Genomic DNA, 23,115 nt, shown 5'->3' with positions numbered 1-23,115 from the left:
GACGTCAAATGCTAACACGTAAGCTAAGCAAATGCAAAACGCTTTAAAATTTAATCGGACGAGCTTCGCTATCATAGTTTGACTCGCGACACCGAGAAGCAACATCCATAATTCAGTTAAGTCAATATTAGGTGCACATAAATCAGCAATGCTTCGTTTGGGCAAGCGTCTCACTAGAGTCAGAATGAAGTCGGTTAAGATCAATGTACTAGATGCCAGAATAAAGCAATCAACAAACTGTGTCAATTAAATTCAATACTATCAGATTTGACGATGTGAAATAATCACATCATAACTGGCCAATGAAGACAGCACAAATCCTTATCGAAACTTTAAAAAAATAAATAAACTATCATTTAAGTAAGCCTCGCCACAAAACATCACTCAAAATAAACAAATATAAAATATAAATAAATAGAATAATTGTATAATATGAATATCACAAATGGGATTCGTCAAAAATATAATGAAACTGGGAAAATCAATCGCAAATACTAACCTGCGGATTCTTCGGATACTATTTTAACATATAAAAAGCCCATCAAAGTAAGCCTTGTTTCTATAAAGCTCTTCACAGACATCTTCAATTCTTTACTACTTAAAAGTTCCAAAAATTTCTTGTGTAATGTCAATACTTCTTTACAATCTTAAAAATAAAAGAAAAAATAGAATTAAATTTGAATACATTGATAAAAAACAAAATAAAAGAGAAAAATCTAGGTAAATGGTAAAAATATTTTTGAACCTTCTATTATAAAACATTTTCTTATGGAACCTAACATTGCATCTCGGCTTAGAACTTCACTAAAAAATTGAAAAACGTTGTAACAAAAACGATGGTCCTATAATATTTAATTAGCAAACAAAAATAACTAAAGCCGTTTTCGAGAAAATGAGCTATTTTTGGATAAACGTATGGTTAATCTACTATTGTTCAAATTCGAATTTTATCAATGATTTAAGTATATTTCATAACGAAAATATTAGCTGAATATTATACTTCGTTTTATGTTATCCTATGGAAGATAAAACTTACATGGTAACTTCTTTTAAGTATTTTTGTGCTTTAACTAAAGTCAAGTAATAATCGTCATCACTGCATCAGATCTGCATAGCCACGTCATCTTCTGACAATCTTTCAGAATCTATCGAATCAAGAATAAGAGCTTCAGTCTATCTATCTTCCCCTAAGCTTCAGTCTGTATGGTACATAGAAAAGGGTTTCTGCAAGTTGTGTCCGAGGTTCCACAGCGCCCGCTGCTCAATTAGTGCCCGACACTAATCTACCTTCATATGAAGATAAATCCAACACGAAACCAAAGAGAAACTTTAACTTAACTTCAATCATACTCAGTAACAATATTACTTATATGATGAACTTTACTATAAATATATTGAATGCAACTCCTCGATTCAGATCAAAAACAAAAGACTTTCACATAAAGTATTCAAACCTGGAACAGTACACTTACTTTTCTGAACTTCTGTCAGCTCTATAGATTGTCTAAATAATGGCAAGTTTAGATTTGCTAGAGGTGATCCCCTGTGTGGCACACTGTAGAACATTATCCCTCTTGTATTCCTAGTTAAGTCCCTATACCTGTTTTCAACTGTTTCACAAGCTACAACAAAATCAGAAAGTTTTTGTAAAATTTAACTCTCCTGTAAAAATGTGGAATAATAATTTGCATACCTCAAGTTCTTTTAAAAACTGAAATGAACCTATTGAAATTATAATAATATTAACTCTCTATGGAGATAAAAATGATTTTGCGCCCACCATACCTACCACCAGATTGAGACATAAATTTAAGCAACTTTCTCCTGATTTTCTGTTCCATTTATTTTTCATTCATAACTTCAAGTTATAGTAACAATAAAATACTTAATCTTATTTTTATAATATTTTGACATGTTGAATTTTAGAGAAAAAAAATCCTAATTTCCCAATAGTACTGATATTTAAATTGTTATTTAGAAATGAAATCATAAAATTTCCATAAAGAGGATCCATTTATAATTTAAATAATTATATCCCAAAATGCCTCATAATATTTAGCCAAACTAAGTAGTTTATTCATCACAGCTAAACAATCGCTGGGCTGATAAAAACTAACTTATCGCTAATAGGTAATTTATTATTTAACTAAACGGGAAATAATGTTAAAACCATTATCCTGTATAATGTATAGATACGTATTTGTTTACAAAATAAAGAGCGAGCGCTTTTAGGCAAATAATCGAGTCATTAAAATTATTCATTTTATCTATTATTTCAAAAAAAGAACACATTTCAGACCTAAGTTTTGTATTCATAATTTGTAAATATATAAATATATTTATATATATATATATTTAAATCGCCGTAGACTTGTTTCTACTTTTTAAAATGATACCAATTTTCAATTCAAGGATGTGATTTAAGAAAAACCTCTACTGTTTTTCAACAAGTGTAAGCGAAGAAGTTTCCCCTTTATTAAACTTAAATTTGTTAGTTACTCTAATTAGGTAAATTCCAAAAAAAAAAAGTTCTTTTAATTTGCAGTGTGCAGAGTATATTAAGGTCTAAAGATGTATTAAAGAACGCTAGAATTTAATAGCAATTTACAATTGCTTCAAAAGAAATGGACATTTTTACAATTCAAGTAATTCTCTAATTATAAATTTTGCTAAAAACGATTTGATACCCTAGAGTAAACAGTTCTATACAAAATGTTGTAACGATATCGTACAAAAAAGTATTTCCACTATAAATAAACAATCACACGTACCATTGACAAGCATTTGCTTTACATAAAGTCCTCCTTTGGAATGTCCAACCCATATAATGGAATGTTTACCAACACCAATATCCAAAAGATTATTAATCATTTCCCATGATCTCTCAGGCATGCCAGTTCTAAAAATTAAGTTTTATTCATAAATTTATGGAAAAAAAAAAAAAAACAAAGGAACAAATTAGCTCAGTTAGTGCTGTGGTGGATAATTTAACGCGGAGAGGTTTTTCCTTCTAGCACTAAAATGACGGACGATACGCCACTTTTGACTGCAGTGCCTGGAGAACAGGTTATGCGCCTTGCTCTCATTTAATTTGGTAGAATGGTGGACTTGCAAGCTGGATATCGGGAATTCCAGTCCAGGCGTGGGTTCTAAAAGATTTTTCTCAATTTTTCTCTTCCTCGAAGTTTCTACAGCTACGGTATGGTGTTAGATAGGGAAGTCTGTAAAGAGAGTACTTTTTCGAAAGTTTAAGGGTGCCGATGATGGTGACGCACCTCAAATTAAAAAAAAAGAAAAAGAAAGAAATTTTTAGGCACGACAATATCTAAGATTGGCATCCAGAAACGTTTTACTATTTCTAAAGCACTAAGGGCCTGAAGACTTTGTTCTCTCGCCAACGATCGATCAGTAAGTGACTCTTCCTAGAAGCCTCTTGCAGCACTCAGTCAGGTAGTAGGAAGTAACATCTGAGCACTGAAAAAAGGCTTCGGCGGCAATAAATCTTAGATTTGGCCACGCCTTAAATTAGATTTAAGTTAAAAAACACTGCTACTAATAATATATTTATTTATTTATTATTGATTACAGCTGTTATAGTCTTATAAATACCTTTTGGATTTGGAAAAGAAAAATGGTCGCCAGAGATACGGATCAGTCGTATAATTTAATGCTATGATCCTAGCTGTAGGACAATCCTTGGGCAGCCAATCTTTAGGCCAACATATTGAACGCCCTCCGTTTCCATCTTCATCAATACTTTCAACCTGTATTTCCCAGGTAGTTTCTGGTGCTTGCTTCAAATTCAGCACCTATTCAGTTAAAAAAAAGTATATATATCTATGTTTATGTACACCCAGAAAAAAAATTTGGTGTCAAGACTGCAATCATTGAACTTTTCAAAAAAACCAACGAAATTGCCTTGTTATTAGATGTCACCATTAGAATCTATCTACAAGAGCATTAAAAAAAAATTAGCTTAGATAAATTCTGAGGACGTCGGCCAGTTAGTTTAAGCAATAATGACCCAAAACCCCCTTTCTCCTCAGTAAGAATAGGAGTTTGGTGTAGTCATGCTGGGCCAAACGTTAAGCAAGCTTAATCTGCAATGGTCTTTAATTAGGCCTGTATGGTCTTCTGAGTGTTCGCCCAGCTTGAATTGGCGCTGTCCTTTGTTAAATTAGATCTTTTCGCCTATCTGAGATAGTACGACCTATTGAGCAACCACGTTTTTATTTCTATGCCACCATAAGAGTTCAGATTCTAAACTAAAGCTAAAAGAAAGTACTGCGATCGTGTTCAACCTTAGTGAAAATAAATGTAGTGAGGTTTTCTAAAAAGTTCTCTTTCTTAAGTTTTAGAGTACGTAAAGTTGAAACACTAAAATAAAAAACATTTATTTATAAGATTAATTTCGATTGTATCTTATATTTTATAACTTTGTCAGCACAAATATAAACTAACTTGAAATTGTGTCAACCTCCATATCCCTTGGGTCCAAGTTTTATTTAAAGCACCTTTAATGCCATGTATGAAGATTATGTCTGCCTGCCTTTTTGGACCTGGATCGTGTAGCACTTCACAATGTACACTCTTCTCAGCTGTTTCTTCAATCGCTTCTGTCACCTCATCCTCATTGTTATTATTATTAGTTTTAGAGACTTCTGCAGGTCTCAGCAGTGATTTAACTAGACGATTTGTAACAGTTATCTGGAGCACTTCCCCTAAAAAAAAAGAAAAAGGTAGATTAAATGAAATATCCTCCGGTTGCATATAAAAGCTATATGCTCCTAATTCCTAAATATAACCAACAATCACATATATAGATAAAAATGTTAAATAGACGTAGGAAGTAAGCTTGCAACTCTATAATGTTCCTTTTAAAACCTTGAAGGAATTTATACTCTTAATCTCAGATTAATTCCCTAATGCGTCTTCTTTAAGGGAATGAACAGAAGAATAGCTCATGCTAACCAGAAATGGGATGTTAGAACCCCAAGAGTTAAGTAAAATCATTTAATTTGATTTGAGTCCATATCAAATAAGATTGCAAGTTTTGAGGTTTTTTTTAATATACTACTATCGATTTCCATTAAAATGCTCACAAATCTTTAACTATTGCAGTAATCTAACACTCTGTTCTGAGACATTCATTATTGGTCCAGAATGTAGTGATTCAGGGGACCACAAAGCTAGGGGGTATTTTAATTCTAGGTTCCATTCCAGATCTTAAAACAATCAATTATGTTTTTTCCACGGCTCTAACACTTTATATTTTTATTTCAAGTTAAAGTAAATAATAATAATAATAATAAGCAAGATGTTTGTATGTGCGATGACGTTTCATATTAATTTATTTTTGTTAGATATTTATTACTTCCACTATACAACTTTACTTACCGACGGTTATTGCGCTCAAGACAACTCTGCTGGAGATGACATCTAAGTGTACTGTTGAAATGTGCTTTTTAATATTGTTCAATAGGTACTTTTGCTTTCTTGCCCAATTACAGTATATGGAGATAAAAAGTGGAACCAATAGGCTAATGTAACTGGATACAACTTGAACTTTACTGTAACAGAGAAATGAATTTATCTCAAAATTACATCAACGCAATTCGCCAAAGTAATAACAACATTTAACAAACAAAAATAAAAAATTAGAATAACAAGTTCAAATGTATTTTCTTAAAAACGTCGGATTCTATTTGTAAATCAGCATCAAAATGAATGTAATAATTGCATTCTTACATATTCTTGAACTAACATTGATGTTTCTAAGAATGCTTTTGCGATTAAATAGAACCGCACCGTACACTGGCACATTAGTCTGTGAGCTAGCACTTAAAAAAGAACGACTGTCAGAAGCTCAAGGTAGGCAATTTCTTCATTTAAAATTTTCTTCAGAAATGACTAATCCGCCATCAAACTTCTTGGTTTGAGTTTTAAAATTTAATTAGATATGTAAGAATTATACTATCAGAAAGTTATTTGAGAGCAAACACCAGATTTGATAATACATGGTTTGATATTACAATCATCCGTACTCCGTGCTATTTAATTAAATGAAGTTTCATGGGGTTTTAATATTTAAATAGATTTTGATTATAACACATTCTTACGATTCGTTTGACTGGGGAAGGGTTAATTGTAATCCCAAAGCCCTACGGGCCCTTATAACTGCCCCAGAGTGACTGGGAACTTGTTAATGAGTTCAAGTTTGTCGGTAGGTATACGCTAAACCTAGATGGCCGCATACATAAACAACCTGCTGACCCAGAGACATTATGTGTGTCTTATTTATTTATGTCTGGCTCTCTGTTAATTATTTACCACACATTCCCGTGAATCATGATTTTGGAATATGTCACTAATGTCAGCTCGCACTTTACTCAACATAACAGAATTCTTATTTACAATAAATGTTCATTTAGGACGCTTACATTTTACAAAAGAACGATAAGAGGCAGATCGGCATGGTATTCTTCTTTTCTGCATTATCACTAATAGAAATAATTCATTGAGGATATGTTTTTGAAGTCTAGAAAACTGAACCAGTGTTGAATATTTTACCTTTTTTTAAAGCTACAAACAATTTGGTATGATTTTGTAATTGATAGGTATTTACTAATGAATCATATGACCATGATTAAATGAAACTTTTTGTTTTTGTTTTTTTGGTCGTGTGAACATAAATAAAAATCAGTGAGGGCACTTTCCCGATTTACTCTCAGTCCAATTCACTAGGTTATAACTCACTTATTTTCTTCACCCTCCGAGTACATCACACTTCCCAACGAAGCATACCCCAAGAGAATGAACTTTTCTAGAAAAATAAGTCAAATAAAAGTTTTAAAGCTTTGTGACTCTTAAGTCTAAAGAACAAAAATAGAATAAGCCATTCTGAAAAGAGGTTTTTAAGGGTCAAGGAATTTTCTTCAAACTTAGAACTTAAGCACAAAATTTACCCTACTCATAGTTAAATATGGAAGGACCCAAACGATAGTGAAATGGTATTTTCGAGGGATGTCTTAACTCTACTAGGAAAAAAGGTTTCAAACAATAGTTTTAGCTTTAAATAAATATACTTTAAAGAAAATTGTAACAGCCATTTTAGAGGAAATTAAAAACCTAAAAATTCTTTAATAAAGAACTACCTCTCTCTGAAGTGTTTTCGGCCACTACCTGGAGGTACTGAAATATGTTAAGTTAAGCTTTTTAGAGCTAATTGATCACTTACGTGACTCGACCACACACAAAAACACCTAATGATAGCTAAAAAATCACTTTTTCGAGCTCAGGGGGCTACCTCAAAAATAAAGTTTACACGGAAAACAACATAAAATATAGGCGCTCTCATTACAACAATTTACATGAATTTATTTTCTTGAAACTTAAAATTTTATATTAAAACGCTTCAATAATTCAATATTTTCATACATTACCAGAATAAAAACTACTTTCTTGGAGTCACACTATAAATAACTAATGAAGAATTCTTGAATTATATGATAAAGCAATGTGCAAGGTTCACTTACTTTATGCCCTTGTTACGTCATCACTGATAGTTTAGCAGTGAAGAGCTTTTGTTCTTAATTATGTCTTCGATCTTGGCCTTATCGTTACAAAGTCTGTTGCTTAACGGTTTGTACCATTAACTGTGCTAAATAAATCAGTTTTTTATATACTCGATAGTTTTTCATCTCGCAGTAGGCGGCAACATTCTAAGAATATTCATACTTGAATGGTGGAGAATGTGGTTTAGCTCATTGCTTTCTAGCTAACAAATGTGGGGGCACAGCATAAATTTATTCCTTTCAAAAATTTGAAATTGGCAAGATACTTGCAACTGTAATTTTCTCAAGCTTCCTCTTTATTTTATACGCAAGCAACAAAGAATATTCTAACATTGCATTAAATTTAGTAATTTTTTTTATTAAAGTAGCAACCATGTCATCATTTTCATTTGAAAAACTCATTTTTATTCATACCACCTAATGGAAGGCTCAGATGGCTCAGGAGAGAACGTAGTTTAAGAAGATAACTTTGAATAAGCTGTCTAAACGCCTTGGAGGAGTAACTATTAAAGAATTCCCTTGCTCAGCAGGGTTGGGACATTATCTGCGATAATCGGGTGAAGGAAGGTAGTCGTAAAATACACGAGCATACTTGTTATGTATAAATTTTAAGATGAAAATATTTTGCAGGGAAGAAAAACAATCTTACTTACTTTATAGAAATCTTAAGGTACTTGTAATTTTGAGACTGGTCCTGAATATTTTCTTCACCCTTATTGGTTTCAGCTATTTCTGTTTCCACTGTCAGACTGCAAAACACAAAATAAACATTAAATAAGAAGGTTCAATTATACTTTTTACCATCTTCATAATTAAGGAATTTTAAGGTTTTGTGCTGGTTATAATCGAGCGGTCCTTATAAAAAATCATGAACATCTTGATAAGGTACATAACATCTATTGAGGAAGTTGACATGTACTGTTATCAATGTGGTTGTGGATTGCTGCCCTTAAAATAATGTAGGAGATTAGAACTTAGTAACCGCGGCCATGTTGATACTCAGGAATTATAGGAAAACTATTGTCGTCATTACCAAGCAAAGAAAAGATTTTTTTGTAAAGTTCTTAGACAGCTTTTTATTTTACTCCTGTTAAAGTTCTGTCCATGAAACAAGTAAGTGGCTTTTGCCCTTAGAATTTTATTAAGCTTAAATCTAAGTTAAAAAAAATTACAATTATTTTGTTTGAAGTCCTTTCTAACTTTTTTGTGTCATTGACTTTGATTTTTATGTTGCAGACGACGATATAAATAATAATGTTACTATTTTGGGAAGAGCTTCTTGCAATAACTTTGTAAAAGTGTGCTTAAATCTTATAGAGTTATTGATAAAAGAATGGAGGAGAAAAGAATGAAGTAATGAATGGTAACTTAGTATAAAGATATATATTTTTCAATTATGTTTAATTTATTGGTAAGGAGACTTGAATTTCGTTTTATATTCAATAGCATCTCTCTAAGGGACCAAAATCTTCCAACCGGTAGAATTTACGAATTAATTTTTCACATTTTTAAGATTTTCTTTAGACATCGGTTCGTTTCGTACAAGTATAAGCTTTTATTATTTTTTCAAGAAGAGTCCGTTTTAAGACAGCTATACGTCCTGGGGAAGGACTTTTAGAAATTCTGAGTCAATTCAATGGTTTTTTTTTTATTAGGGCATGCGATCAATGTTGGTCTTTTGGGCCCTCAACTAATAGCGGATGAGACACTTGCCTATCTCCCCTTCTTTTCAATTAAAAACATTTATTAAAATTTTGTTCTTAATATTAAGTTTGATGAGATTCCTGGGACTTCACCCTTTCATTCAAAATTGCGTTTTTTACAGTGGACGGTATTGAAGTGTTCATAAGCGTTTTAAGTTGAAAACTATAAGTGCGATTCTTCAGAATTATAGTAAGAAGTAGTAGAAGGAGTGCATGCACTGGAGTTATTTAAAAATGCAATCCAAATTTATTCATTTGTTGGAATATTCAATTCTAGGGATTATTTAAATAGTAGAGGAAAAACATATTGCCCTTATTGAGATCTCTTATTCAATTATATCAAATGCAGTTAATTGATCAAAGATTAATTAAGATACAAAGACTTTTCATGGTCCTTTCGCACTTGTTGCTGGGGGGTAAAAAGACTAGGCTCAGCGAAGTGTTAAATAAACAGATGTTTGTTGACATACATTTAAAAGCTGAACGTTTACCGCTTCCTTTCGTCCTTCACAAACGAAAAATGAATAGGTTTTATTTCTTTCCAAGGTTCATTGGTTTTGTTTTGTTTGGTTTAATCTTTTTTATAAGCCTTGAAAATTACAAAACGAGCGCCATATGACGGGTGTGTGGGCCTGAAGTTTTCAGCATCAACTTTTGTTTACATTATAAGTTACGTAAATCTTAAATTTGAATAATTCATTTTCATAAATCTCTTGTTTGCATACTGTCATTATTATTACATATCAGATCATTAACTGGTATTCTTCAGAAAATCAATTTTATTTTTTACTTTCAAGAAAGATTACTGGAGTAAAAAATTTCTTGGCTTTATCCAGTATTTAATAATGGGGGTTTCAAATGCGCAGGTACAGTTTACTGAATTATTTTTACTTTCTAGTTAATTTTACGAAACGATAAAGTTTCAAAAGATGCACACATTTAAGCTGACAAATTTTAAGCAGTTAAAATAACATCGTTGCGGAAACTTTTACAAAAAATCCAAAAAACTCAAAGCTGAACTATAAAATCGTATTTATGGATTAAGATTGTCCTCAAATTTGAAACTGTCGCAATGTTCACTGACAATATACATATGTACGTTGGTGACAAAATTATACATTGTCCTGAAACCTTAGTTTTAGTTTGGTTTAGTTTTTCTTTTAATTTGCACTTTTCCACTCTACGTGTACCAGATTTGAATGTTCATTGATTATTATTGTCCAATCCCAAAGGCTTAATTTTGCAAATTTCGTTCTTTATTTGTAACTTAGTTTTTGATGCTATTTACGAAATAAATAAATAAAAAACTGAAAAATTAAAAAAAAAGGAATATATAAAAAAGAAAACATTTGAGAATATAAATTTCTCAACTTCACTTTCACTGTAAATTTAATCACTAATAACATAGTTAACCATATTCATCACAACATGAACGTCATCATTGACAATACAAATTAATGGTAGAAGCTGAACATTTTTCCAAGATTCGTTATTTCTATCTAGAAGAAATTTTTTTGTATCATGTTTTATTTAATTGCTAGCTTCAGCTTTAGTGTTAAGGAGAGCAAGCGCACGCATTTCCTTTTACTCCGAAATATTTTAATAAATACTTTACGAAGACTCTTGGATATTTCCTCTTATCAGAAATCAACGTCAGTCACAAGTGTGATTATCAAAAAAGGTAGGTTCTGCAATACCTTCTCACAAATCACAAGAGAAAGTCAATGTTTTTAAATTTATATATTTGTTTACATATATTCACATTGAAATAATTTTTAAAATAATATCTTAAATGTGGAAAACAGTAGATGACTGCAACACAATTTTTTGATGACTGCCCCATGTGTATAGTCAATAATATATAGTGTTTTAAAATAATAATTTTTTTTTGTGTGTGTGTGATATAGTTTTATTTGTTAATTAAAAAAATGTATTCTACATAAATAAGAGAAGATGTAAAAAATATTAAATGAAAGATACAAGCTTATTTGAGACTGAATTATAATACGTCATTTTGACTGCTATAGCAGTGCACGTAAAAGCAATATAAAAATAACAGCTCTTTATATAGGATAAAATCATCCGAGCTTATAATTTTTCTTATTCAAATTTCCTCTAGTTTGTTTTCTTTTTTAAATTTTTAATACAATTTATGTTACAATGTTGTAGGTGGTGAAAACCCTGAAACTATCGGAAGTCACAATATCGTGGCCACTGGTAGAACACTAATTGTGAAGAATTTCAGAACATTTTACTTAAATATAACAAATAGTGAAATAACGGGAAGGATATTGAAAATTAGTAAGTATGCTGCCTAATTTTAAACTATCTTCAATAATTTCTTTATTAATTAGGGTAGAGGAATATAAGAACCATATTAAGTTCTGATTTTAAGGGAAGATCTTTAATTGTACTAACCTTAGGAGAAGATAAACTCATTTTTTAGTGCACTAGACTCCCGCGCAGATGTCCCAGATTGGAGCATTTACTTTTCCTCTCTTAAGAGGCAACTCCTATCATATTGACGTGCTTTAATTAAATAACAATTCATTGCAATAATATGAGCAAAGTGAGAGAATTGCTAGAAAATACTCACGATTTTCTGTTAGTGCTAATTTATAAATTTCCTTGAAACTCCGAATTTCAAGTACATATTTCAATCTTATTGACTCCATAGAGTTCGTAAAGCCGCAAATGAACAGTCATAGTTTCATAGGAAACTGTAACTAGAGGGAAGCCTATCCAAAACCACCCGCACACAATTTTTTCTAGAAACATGATTGAAGCGATTTACTTGTATGAAATAAATTTGGAAAAAATCGTGGTATTATTTTCTAAAAAATATTCAAAAAGGGAAATAAATATAGTACACTTCTCGTTGAGCAATTTTGCTCATTCTTAAGTTTCGTTTGGGTTCCTCGGTAGTATCAAAATGAAATATATGGTTCGAAATTCCTGCAATTTTTCTGTTTGAGCTAGAATTCAGGCCCATGACTTTTACTAAAACTTAATATACTTAAAAAACTTGCAATATTTCAAGTGGAAAGGAATTTCGAAAATTAGACACGACTGCCAGTTTCCACGCTAAAAATAAGATATGGAATTGAAAGTTTGACGAAATCATAATGCTTTCTAGGAGAGCGAGAAATAGATAATTATTCTACTTAGATAAAATGATTTCATGGATATAATTTCTTAGTGATATATAGAATAGATTTTCACAAACTATAAAGTTTTTCATCTACTTGACAAATATTTCTATTGCTTTGCTCTCTACTTGAGAAATATAATTAAAAGCTTATCTGACCTTTAAAAGGAGGTGTAAAGGCTTGCGCACATAGAAAGCGGTCTCTCGCGGGCGGGCAACGATCTCCGACCGAGGCTGTCAGGCGGTCTAATTGTATTAAACAATGTTGCATCATCTCTGTCAAACAGAACGCGGTCTACCCCCGCGGGCTAGTCTTTTTCCCGACGACAAGCGATCTGGTAGTACAAAATTACTGATTTTAACGTGACCGCCTTACCACTTTTGATCAAAAAAGAGTGAAGAAATTGAAATTTTAAAGAAAATGTGCGCAAATACAGATTTTTGTTTGATGATTCACATGGACATTATAAAAGTGTTTTAAAAAAAAACTATCTTCATGTGACTCCAGTTCGATACATAAGCGGTGGTATTCCCCTAATTGTTCTCTCTTCTTATTGATTTCATGCACCCAACTTTGTCTTTTCTTCTTTTTGCTTTGCAAAGCTAATAGCAAGGGGTTGTTCTTCGTCCGAGTTCATACTCAATATACAAAAATTAAAACAAAGAACAAGAAAACGCACTACTAATTCTCAAGTATATTTCGGTCATTCTAACAAATTTGCTGACTCCAAGAAAACTTCTGTGAAAAAAAAAAAAAAAAAAATCTTTTGAACCCGATTGACGTTTTCGTCGCTTTTCCAGCTGAAATCTGTAAATCAAAGGTACACAACTTCATTAAATGGGACTTCCTACACTGCGACCTATATGACCTGCTGTGTTTTTTGCTGGTCGCAAGTATACTATTCAGTATTCCCTCCAAATTAAGATATCTGAGAATCTAGAAGGGTTATAAGAAGGGTATGACGTCCTCAAATACCTTGTAGCTTCCTACACATTTGTGACTTTTTTTTAAATGTAAAACTGTGTTGTTCCGGAAAAATTTATTTTTTGGCGTTCAGGGGATCTGATTCGTTTAGGCTCCCATTAAACTGACTCCTCAGCTTTGTATAGTTATTTATACTACTGTTCGGTATCACCACTTATCCATTTTCTTCGGTTTATGCTACGAAATCCACTTCTAAGTTGTGAGATTTTTTTCTTGTAGTAATTTTTTGCGCTCAAGTGTACACTTAGATTCCATTGCGTTTTCCGAGAACGTAGAAAGAAATTTTATTCATAGAGGAGTATTAGATATGATGAGCCTTCCTATCTTTTTCTGAAAAGCCATGGTAGTAAGTGCAACAACCTCTTTATTGGCCAAGACGTTCCCACTTGATTATCACGTTCTACAGGAGATTTTCTTTGCTAAGAAGTTTCTATGGAACTAATGAAATCTGTTGATTGCAGTTTATGACGAAATTTATATAATTGGATGATATGGTGGAGAACTTATTGGTAAAGCTGCAGCCCTTGTAGTAATGTAGTAATTTATATCGTTGATTTGATTTGTCGTAACATGATGTTTTCCATTACATCAATGCGCAATGAGTTAATGTGGTGACTATATCTAAGCAATTTACTAACTCTGCAATTTGAAGTTACTATTTAGGAACACGAGAAAAAGATTTTTCATCGAGATCTTCAACTTTTGCCGCAGACTAATAATCCAATTTGTGGAAACCACTTTTTGTATTCTAGAGATCTCGGCATATTTCTGGTGAAACCTCAAAAAATCTACACGATTGTAACACTTCCAGATACGAGGGTTATGAGGAATATGCATGTTAAGAAATGTCTTGTTAAATAATGCGCGTATCAAGTAGGTCTTTAGGTCGCTGTTACTGAAATAACTCACCAAAGTCAGTCACGCTGATTTGTGAGGTGTGCAAGTCATTCTCTGAACTGGATCTTATGTCTTTTTATAACCCAGCAGGTTTTTAATTTATGTTTTTTGTAGTTTTTCTTAATAGAGTCTTCACTAACTTTTATTTCTCGCATTAGGCCATTAATTTTTGAAAGTTCAAATGAAGATGTTCCTTATAATTCAGTAATAGTGCACTCTTTTAAATACTTGAAAGAGAAACTACCATCGTACAAATTTTTGCGATCATGAAGTGACCTGAGTTTGAGAAAGAGTTTTTTTTTTGTTTTGTAATTGGTCTTTCTTGCCGGTCCGTGTGTGGCCAGCATAATTCAAAGAAAGTTCGAATTTGGTATTTTGTTTTAATCATTGGATTAGGCATCGTGAGTCTGATGGTAGTAATGATTAATGGAGAGGACGTAGTAACCAACGTGGTAGGGCCTGAGGTGTGTGATTTTGATCCTAGGTTTCCTCTCTTCCGGACAGTCGCTCCTGGGGTTTTGGAGGAGGGGTGTTTTAGGCACCAGCTCTGCCAACTCCATTCCTCGCTAGAGATCCTGGAGTTGTATGATGGTTCGAAGACTTAAATGCGGTCTTTAGAACTTCTGTTTCTTTAATTAGAGAAGTCTTTTTAAAAATGCAGGAAGGCATAAGGCAGTGGTTATTCTTAACTCTGGCTGCAAAAATAATATAAATCAGGCTTCTTTCTGATTGCTCCTAAATGAAATCTAGATTTCTGAGATTTTCCGTTTTTTGTTCATTTTCATTCATTTTGTTCCAACTCCGAATTTGAAGGACATTTTTAATTTTTGTGGGAACATCATGTAGTTTTACACCCGTACATTACACTGAAATGTCCTTTAGGAGATACATACTCACTCTCCCGCCTTCCCAAAATTGCCTTCAATTGAAAGCCTGCAAAAATAATTCAAATAAAAGCTGTAGATGTAATTGAGGGCAATGTTTAAAGAAAGTAGCGGGAGTCGTTTTAAAGAGACTATCTTCAGTGGAGTACTTCTTCCAGTTTAGAAATTTTGACAGCTAGGTTACGTCGGATCCGTTGTTAGTATGAAAACAAAATATTACTAAGCTAGTTTTCGTTTTTGTTAGACACACTCAAGGTTTCTTAAATTCTATTTTTCCGGACTCAATAGATCTTTATTTTGTATTTCCGACGAAAATTCTACACTTAGCACTTAGCATGATTGATATACAGGTTTCCCAGCATTAAGAGGAAGTAAAAAATTAAAAACAATCTGGCAATTGCATTGCTATTATTAGAGTATAAAACTGTAATCAAGATATTCTCCATCACAATGTATTATGTAATGCAATAAATCACGATATTATATGTACCACATTATGGGGAAAAAAAAGATACAAAAGTATCATTGCAAAAAGTAATCTTTAATAATTGAACAATGCAATGGACAATCTACGAAACATATGCATTTAACCTTATAAATGAGTGCTTTAACCTCTTCTAATAATCGTTTCAATTGGTTTCTTTAGCCAATTCGTTTATAAAGAGAATATTGAGTACAATAGTTAAAGAAGTACTGATGTGAAAACACTTTTTTCTACCGCAATTTATTTAATTATAATGAATTGAATTTTAGAATTTGCTCATTATAGTTGCCTTCAATATATAAATGTTAACTGCAATAAAACGATGTTCTTAGAGAAAGTGTGATGTAACAGCTCCTCCCAAAATCCCAATAAATCAATTCCCTAAAGAAAAGTTTGTAACCAAATATAATTTACGTTATTTCCGCTGGTAACTGCATTAAAAATAACAATAATAATAGGAAATCCAAAAAAATCATCCCATGGTTTTTTAGATTGTACTCTTTATATATAGTATTCTGTTGGCAGACTAATCAAGTTAAGTTCGTATGGTACTAATCTTCTTTGTACACATAGTATTCTGTTGGCAGACTAATCAAGTTAAGTTCGTATGGTACTAATCTTCTTTGTACACATAGTATTCTGTTGGCAGACTAATCAAGTTAAGTTCGTATGGTACTAATCTTCTTTGTACACATAGTATTCTGTTGGCAGACTAATCAAGTTATGTTCGTATGGTACTAATCTTCTTTGTACACATAGTATTCTGTTGGCAGGCTAATCAAGTTAAGTTCGTATGGTACTAATCTTTATCTCTTTTTTTTTAGGGTTTTCCCATAGTATGAAGTTGGCAGAGAATTTAGATATTTCAAGTTCTGGAGCACGACAGCTAGATCTTGGACTTTGTCTCGTTTCTAAAGATTGACAAGTCACATGTCGGCTGCTTTGACCTGTCATTCTTGTTAATGTTAGTAGCATAATTCTGAAATTTTTAAAGTAATCCCAGACCGGCAGTAGTTGCGTTAACCACGACGTTGTCTTTAGTTTCATTTTGTGCATTCAAGCGTCACCGGATTTTTGTTTTTGTTTTCTGTACTAGGTAAAATTACTAATAAATCGTAAGATATATTCAAGGTACTTTTTTAAAAAAAGTTCACATTGAACTGATTATATGAAGAAAACATAGTACTTAATCTATCAGATATGGGTTGTTGAAAAAGAATTACAGTTATAAAGGAAGATTTGCCCTATATTTTAAAGAAAATTTGTCAATTTTAACTTTTATAGAAAAAGAGAAAACAAATATCAAAGTTGGGTGTTTTTCAACGTTACACTTTTTCGTGCACTTTTTAATGATCAACCCCTTATTAACTGTCCAACCGGGCAGTTTTAATAACAAACTTTTCTGAGTTCTAAAAGTCTGAATAAATCGTCGAGGTTGTAAACATCCCATTTACTTATGTGGATGGGAGGCCGTTGAACTTATACAGTAGAAAAACTATCTTTTCTATTATTTTTTATAACTATTATTACCTATTAAAATATTAAAAAAAATTATCTATTAGTTTTTCATTCACGTTGTTATTTATTAAAATAAACACACTTCAAACAACAAAACCATCTTCTAACCTACTTACATATATTCATTCCTATAGATGTGACAATAGAGAAGCAGTATAGAGTGCAGAGGTCCTCTGAGAGATTTTAACAAGGTGGCTAGCAATCCTCTCGTTCTTCTGGTTATGTATAACCAGCACTTCCTAAGGAAAATCATTTAGAGTTATTAATATTCTGGATCAATTGAAAAACTGATACCGGGAAGGATCAGCATATTAAAAGGTTTTTATTCATTTAAATTATCTGAATTTTCTTGAAGAATCAGAAGTGTGAAAGCTGTTGTAAGGTGAAATTTTTAAGAAAAAAAAGCAGTGAAAATGCTCTGTAAAAAACACTTTCTGTGATGTTTTCTGTCTCAATTTTTGGTGATTATTCGTTGAGTTTTGAAAGTTAGGTTTCTAGAATTGGGATATTCCGAAAAGTGGAAAAAGAAAGTTTGAGATGAAAGAGAAAAGCAAGCACTTAGCTTACGCCGGATTGAAGAGTTCTCTTGAGCAGTTGTTGAACATCTAGCGTTGAGCAGATCATGAACTCAGACCCGGTCCTTTTTAGTTACCCTCTTTTCATATGGCCCTTGGAGCTTATCGCTAGATATGACTTTCAAGTCCATCCTGCAAGCCACTGCTGGTCAAAGTAAAGGCACACCTATTAACGGTCCTACCGTAATTGCTCGTGAATCTTGACATGTACTAGTTTAAGTGTCCTCTACAACTTAATCTGACCTTTAGGCTACTTATAGGATACAAAGTGTCTGAAAACATCTCTACATGGTTTACAATGGAGGGTAAAAATAAAATGTCTCTTAAATTGTCTGATTAAGGTGCAATGACTAGCTCTTGGAGAGCCGAGATCATACTGTATGCAGATACTATTTATGGAAAACCTGGATTCAAAACTCTAGTCTTTGGTTCCCGTTTGCAAAATACTAATTAAATGAATTGTAAAAATACAAAATCTGAAAGAAACTCTTTCAATTATGAGAGTTAAAATCATAGAAATAGTGACTGAAAATTTAACAATGTTTGTTTTAATTGCTTGCATAACCATTTAAATTTTAGGAACACTATCGAATTTGAGAAATTAATTTTAATTTTAAAAAAATAATAATTTTTAATTCCCTTACTTAAAACTTGTATCAATCCATCACAGTTATTTAATAATAAAGCGTAAGTAAGTTAATGCATTACTTATACAGGTTACATAATAGCATTTAAATATGTAATAGAAACACCTGATAGTGCTGTGGTAAGGTTACATATTCAGCCGTGTCTCTTATACCATGTTTGAGGATTCCTTTCACACTTAATGAAGAAAGTATTAAATGGTTCTTTCTTTACAGGCTAACATAATTGCAAATTAATCATCAACCTTTCACCGTATTAATCGACCTGAGTACGTGTGCTTGACCGAAACTGATAAAATAGAAGAATGAGCCCAGCACGCTACACAACCAAAGAATAATCTACGATTGTAAGCATTATAGTTTTAACATTAACTTATAATTCATTGACAATAATGCTTCAATAAAAAAAGTTAAGAGAGCAAAATGCTTGAAGCAGTGTTGATTGTTAAAAAAAAAAATTGAGAAGTGTCAATGTTGATAATTGAGATAAAATGCGTTTATCAGTATTGTCGCCTGAAACTCAGTGTCTGCATATGACATTAAACATCTATTGTGAAAATGTGTATTCTGTTTTAAGTAAGCTTGAAGAAAAAGAATACAGATAGTATTTGTTGTCCAAAACTGGACGGAAAGGTATCGAATGTTCAGGGGAGGAAAGCAAAGTTGGGGAACTTTTCTGGAGCTAACTCGAGGTTATTTGGGATGGTTCGACTAAAAGTGATTTAGGCATCAAAATAAATCTTAAATATTAATAAGTCTCAAACATTAAGATGTTTAATATACCATACATACAATTTATCCACATTATAACTAAATGGCTTAGATATAATATATATGAAGACTTCACGGAAAATAATGAGTTTTTGGCATCATTATGTAGTTCATCACACCAACTTTCAGATGGGTCAACTTAGTTGAATGTAACGGTTTTAGTCTTAGAGTTATAGCCAGTTGCATGTATGGTATACCATACATTGAGAAAACGGGTGAAGTCCTGCAGGTGTGGATTTCTAAGCTGTATTAATTGTTTTGTCTGTTATTATTAAAAGGTATATATTATAATTTACATAAGTTCATTCATAATAAAAGCAGAAAATTTGTAAACTATTATTATTTTCTGAAACTCAATTATTCATGAACAATCTGTATAATAGATGACTAGACTCACAGATGAATAGAATTTTGTCGTGGGAGTTGCAAGGAGTTTGTTTAGTGAAATATGATCTCTATATTACATTATATTCTTATTTTCACAATCTGATTATTGGGTTATACTAAGAAATGGAAAATATACATACAGACAACAAATATACCCAGAGGCCCCAATTTTTAAAAATATTTGTTTCATACTATTAAGGAATACTAAAGAATGGTCATTCAATGCACTGTAAAAATTACAAAAGCTTCTTTCAATAAACACTGAAACTGTAACGTTTCAAACTTTAAAGTTGCTCTCCTGAAAAATCTATAAAATGGGCTTAACCCTTTCTTCCCGAGCAGACTTTATATATTCTTTTTAGATTTCAAAGCGTACTAAAGTTACTTGATCGGCATGATACTCACTAGGTATAGCCCAGACGAGTAGTTCTTATTTCATTAAACAAGTGCTGGGGGCCTTAGTTAAAACAAGTAATTAAAAATTTTAAGTGGTTCAGTCTGCACTTTCTTTCAACCTAGGGCAGTTCTATTCAGATAGGTTGGGTGCCTCTTTTTCTCTTTTGTGTTTTTTCCCCTGTAGCACAATCATGGACACAGTTTATCAATAACCTAGCAGCCAGGTATTCCTCTCCATTGTTTATGATGGTGATCCACTGATTTACATCTAGAACCCCCTTTTTAAATAAAATCGTGCTGATTTTAGCATTCAATACATAGAATAGAAATGTAGAATCTGGGAAAAAATTTGTGTTTAACTTTCTTTTTGTTTTAATTCAAGGCTGATTAAATTAGTAGCTTTAATTCAATGTAACTAATTTGAATTGTTAAAATTTTTATTTATTGCTAGTTAAATGACCGAAATTGTAAATGAGGTTCAAATAAACAACAAAGTTAAAATAATGTAGATCATGTGGACAAAGAAGGAGAGGTCGCATTCTTTTTCCCTCCTGGGGTGTGCGTGATAAAGAAGGACCTTCAGCCACAGCTGAGATAGATGTAGTGTATTATAGAGCTTTCTAAACCTCCATCAGAAGCTACGAGTATTACGTAATAAACCGTCAAGTTAAACTAGCTCACTGTTACGTTGGCCTTTTGGTCGGTGTAGTTATTTTTTTTCTCTCTATTTTGTGTTATATTATTATTTTTGAAATTTATCACATTTTGATGTTAATTACCTACAAGATAACGTCCTGATTATTTGTTAAATAATAAATTCGTTGTCATCAGCTCACACCCAGGATCTGGTTAAATTAATTCTATGGCAACAAGTGCCTAAATTATGTAGGTTGAAGCGTATAGTTCGATTTTAATTTTGTATAAAACATATTTTACGAATGGGTCACGAATGTTTCAATAACTGATAAGTCAGTCTATGAGTCGCTTTAAGGAAAAAGCATTGTACAAGCGGAAGTTTTTTGTGACTTGGAGTTTTTTTTATTACATAAGGCTTTCAACAAATAAATTTAACATTAAATCTCTAATACATTAAAAATAGATCAAGTCTAAATTGTAACTATCAAGTTTGGAAAAATAAGTTTATTTTAAAGTTTAATAAGTATTGGTATAATTATTAGTGTAAAGAAATCGTTGGAGCAGTATTCAAGAAAATATCCCTTAAAACTATATAATCGATTCAAAGATGTGGCATACTGTAAGATAATCTTGTCCAAAAGCTTTAAAAGCTGGCATTTTACCAAAAAGACGTGAATATATTATATAATATGTATCTCACCTGATATTTTTAAAGCGCAAAGTACTTTTCGTAAGCTGGTCATAGTTATGTAAAAGTGGTTTGAAATTAAGAATTTCTTTGGAAACACTTCAAAAAAGGAAAAGAATAAATAATGATAACGCTTGTTTCGTTGATTTCTCTACTTAGAAAAAGAAAAGATTAAAAATGAAAAGTATGAATAATGCGACTAATGCAAATTTCAATAAAATTTGCTAGAACGAAAACGAAATATTGGTGGAATTTGGGAACAAGAAAGTAGTTTTGTGGCATTTAAACTTAAGAACTTTTAAGTTTATCCAGATTTGAAAGAAAAAGATGAAGCTTACATTTTTCCTTTTCAAGTTATTTATTTAATGAAAAGTAAGCAGATATTTCACGTTTTAAGTAAATGCAAAAATATTTAAATTTCTGTAAATAAAAAATGGCTAAAGATAAGATTACTTTGGTAATGTGTAACTGTTTGTTATGATTAAACTATTTTTCCCGTTATTCTCGAAAAGTTTACTCACCAGATTTTCTCTTATTGGTATTCTCAAAGTTTTAAGTTTTATATTTTCTTGAAACTCTCGATTTTAAAACATATTTAAGTCTTGCTAACATCATCCAGTTTGTTCAGCCTGCTCCTGTCTCAAAGCTGCTTGATAAAAATTATTCTAACAAAAGTTATAAATATGTGAGTATGTTTTACACATACAAAGTTTAAAGAACGACTTTCAACTTAAAGTTTAATGAAAGTCGTAATATATAACATTTTTTTTTTTTTTTCAGAGAAATTGATTTATGGCTGACTTTTAAGGAAGACATCATCCCGTAGTCGTAGTTCTCAGAATGCCCTACAGGAATGCACTTCGAGAATGAGTTATCTACAGTAAATTTTTGGTAAATATTCAGCTATTCAATGTAACTTTTTTTTTAAATTATTTTTCTTTTTCATGATTGCTATGTTCTTTGGAAGCTTATTCATACCACGTTACTGACTTACTCCACTTATTAACTTATTGATTAATAACAATTGTACGTCTCATTGGAGAATGAAATATGATTTTTAGAGATGTATAGGTGAGGCTTGGCGATAAAAAAGATTTGGAACTCCCGCTCTAAATTATGATTTCTGATAATACACTGATGTCTAACATTTATTCTGTATTGAGTTGATATGTAGTAATATTTGCTAAAATACCAAGCATAAAGAAAAATGATTAACCCAGATTTATTATATTTATAGAAAAACGTTTTTCTGAAAAATAGTTGTGGGGATATCTGGGGAAACAGTGAGTTTATGTATATATATTTTTAGTAAGTTCAAGGAGGAAAAAGGAAATGCAGAGGGCATCCTTCCTATAAGTTTTGTTTGCCGTAGATTAAATAAAATTTGAAAATTAGAATGAAAATACTGCATTGAGGTAAAGTAGTACGAATATTTCATACATCAAGATTTTTAAAACTTGTTTTATTTCTACATGGTTAAACTCTACTGTCGAAATAATTTTTTATTAAAGCCATCCAAAGAAAAAAGCTTGTTATTGTAACCATCTTTAAACAATTACTTAAAATGAAATAGATCCTGAAGTCTCATTACATTTGAAAATCTTGCTTTCACATTTCACCTTTGTTTATGCATATTTCATTTAAAATTTCAATTAGGAATTAATAAAACATCTTAATACTCAAAAAATTTGCTATTCAAATAACTTAACGAATATTCAAAACTTATTTTTAGCTACTGCATAAAACAAAAAATTATGTAATTGGTTTTTTTAAAAATTCATGAATGGTTTTGTATTCTTCATAATTTGTACATAATATGATAAAA

At 31.6% G+C, this 23,115-nt stretch overlaps 1 protein-coding gene across 4 annotated transcripts in view; it reads right to left on the bottom strand.

The window, feature by feature from the left end:
• Positions 1–23,115, bottom strand: part of LOC141461051 (protein SERAC1) — a 56,244-nt gene that overhangs the window by 7,274 nt on the left and 25,855 nt on the right. The window contains exons 2-10 of one of the 4 annotated variants that reach the window (XR_012462511.1): positions 17,310–17,432; positions 8,228–8,323; positions 5,398–5,570; positions 4,462–4,721; positions 3,610–3,809; positions 2,772–2,899; positions 1,473–1,622; positions 1,037–1,145; positions 507–646 (exon numbers count right to left, since the gene is read on the bottom strand). Coding sequence is in view for 3 of the 4 variants with exons in the window: in XM_074141708.1 (XP_073997809.1) it covers positions 500–646; positions 1,473–1,622; positions 2,772–2,899; positions 3,610–3,809; positions 4,462–4,721; positions 5,398–5,570; positions 8,228–8,323; positions 17,310–17,432 (1,277 nt within the window). In the remaining variant the exon portion in view is untranslated. Of the gene's footprint in view, positions 1–499; positions 647–1,036; positions 1,146–1,472; positions 1,623–2,771; positions 2,900–3,609; positions 3,810–4,461; positions 4,722–5,397; positions 5,571–6,440; positions 6,636–8,227; positions 8,324–17,309; positions 17,433–23,115 lie in introns of those variants that run through there. The other 3 variants (XM_074141708.1, XM_074141709.1, XM_074141710.1) reach the window with 3 other exon arrangements.

The sequence above is a fragment of the Rhodnius prolixus genome, unplaced genomic scaffold (assembly GCF_049639745.1).
Source record: "Rhodnius prolixus isolate KJV_2025 unplaced genomic scaffold, Rpr scaffold_6, whole genome shotgun sequence".
Classification (NCBI taxonomy): domain Eukaryota; kingdom Metazoa; phylum Arthropoda; class Insecta; order Hemiptera; family Reduviidae; genus Rhodnius; species Rhodnius prolixus.
This window is presented reverse-complemented; position numbering and strand designations above follow the sequence as displayed.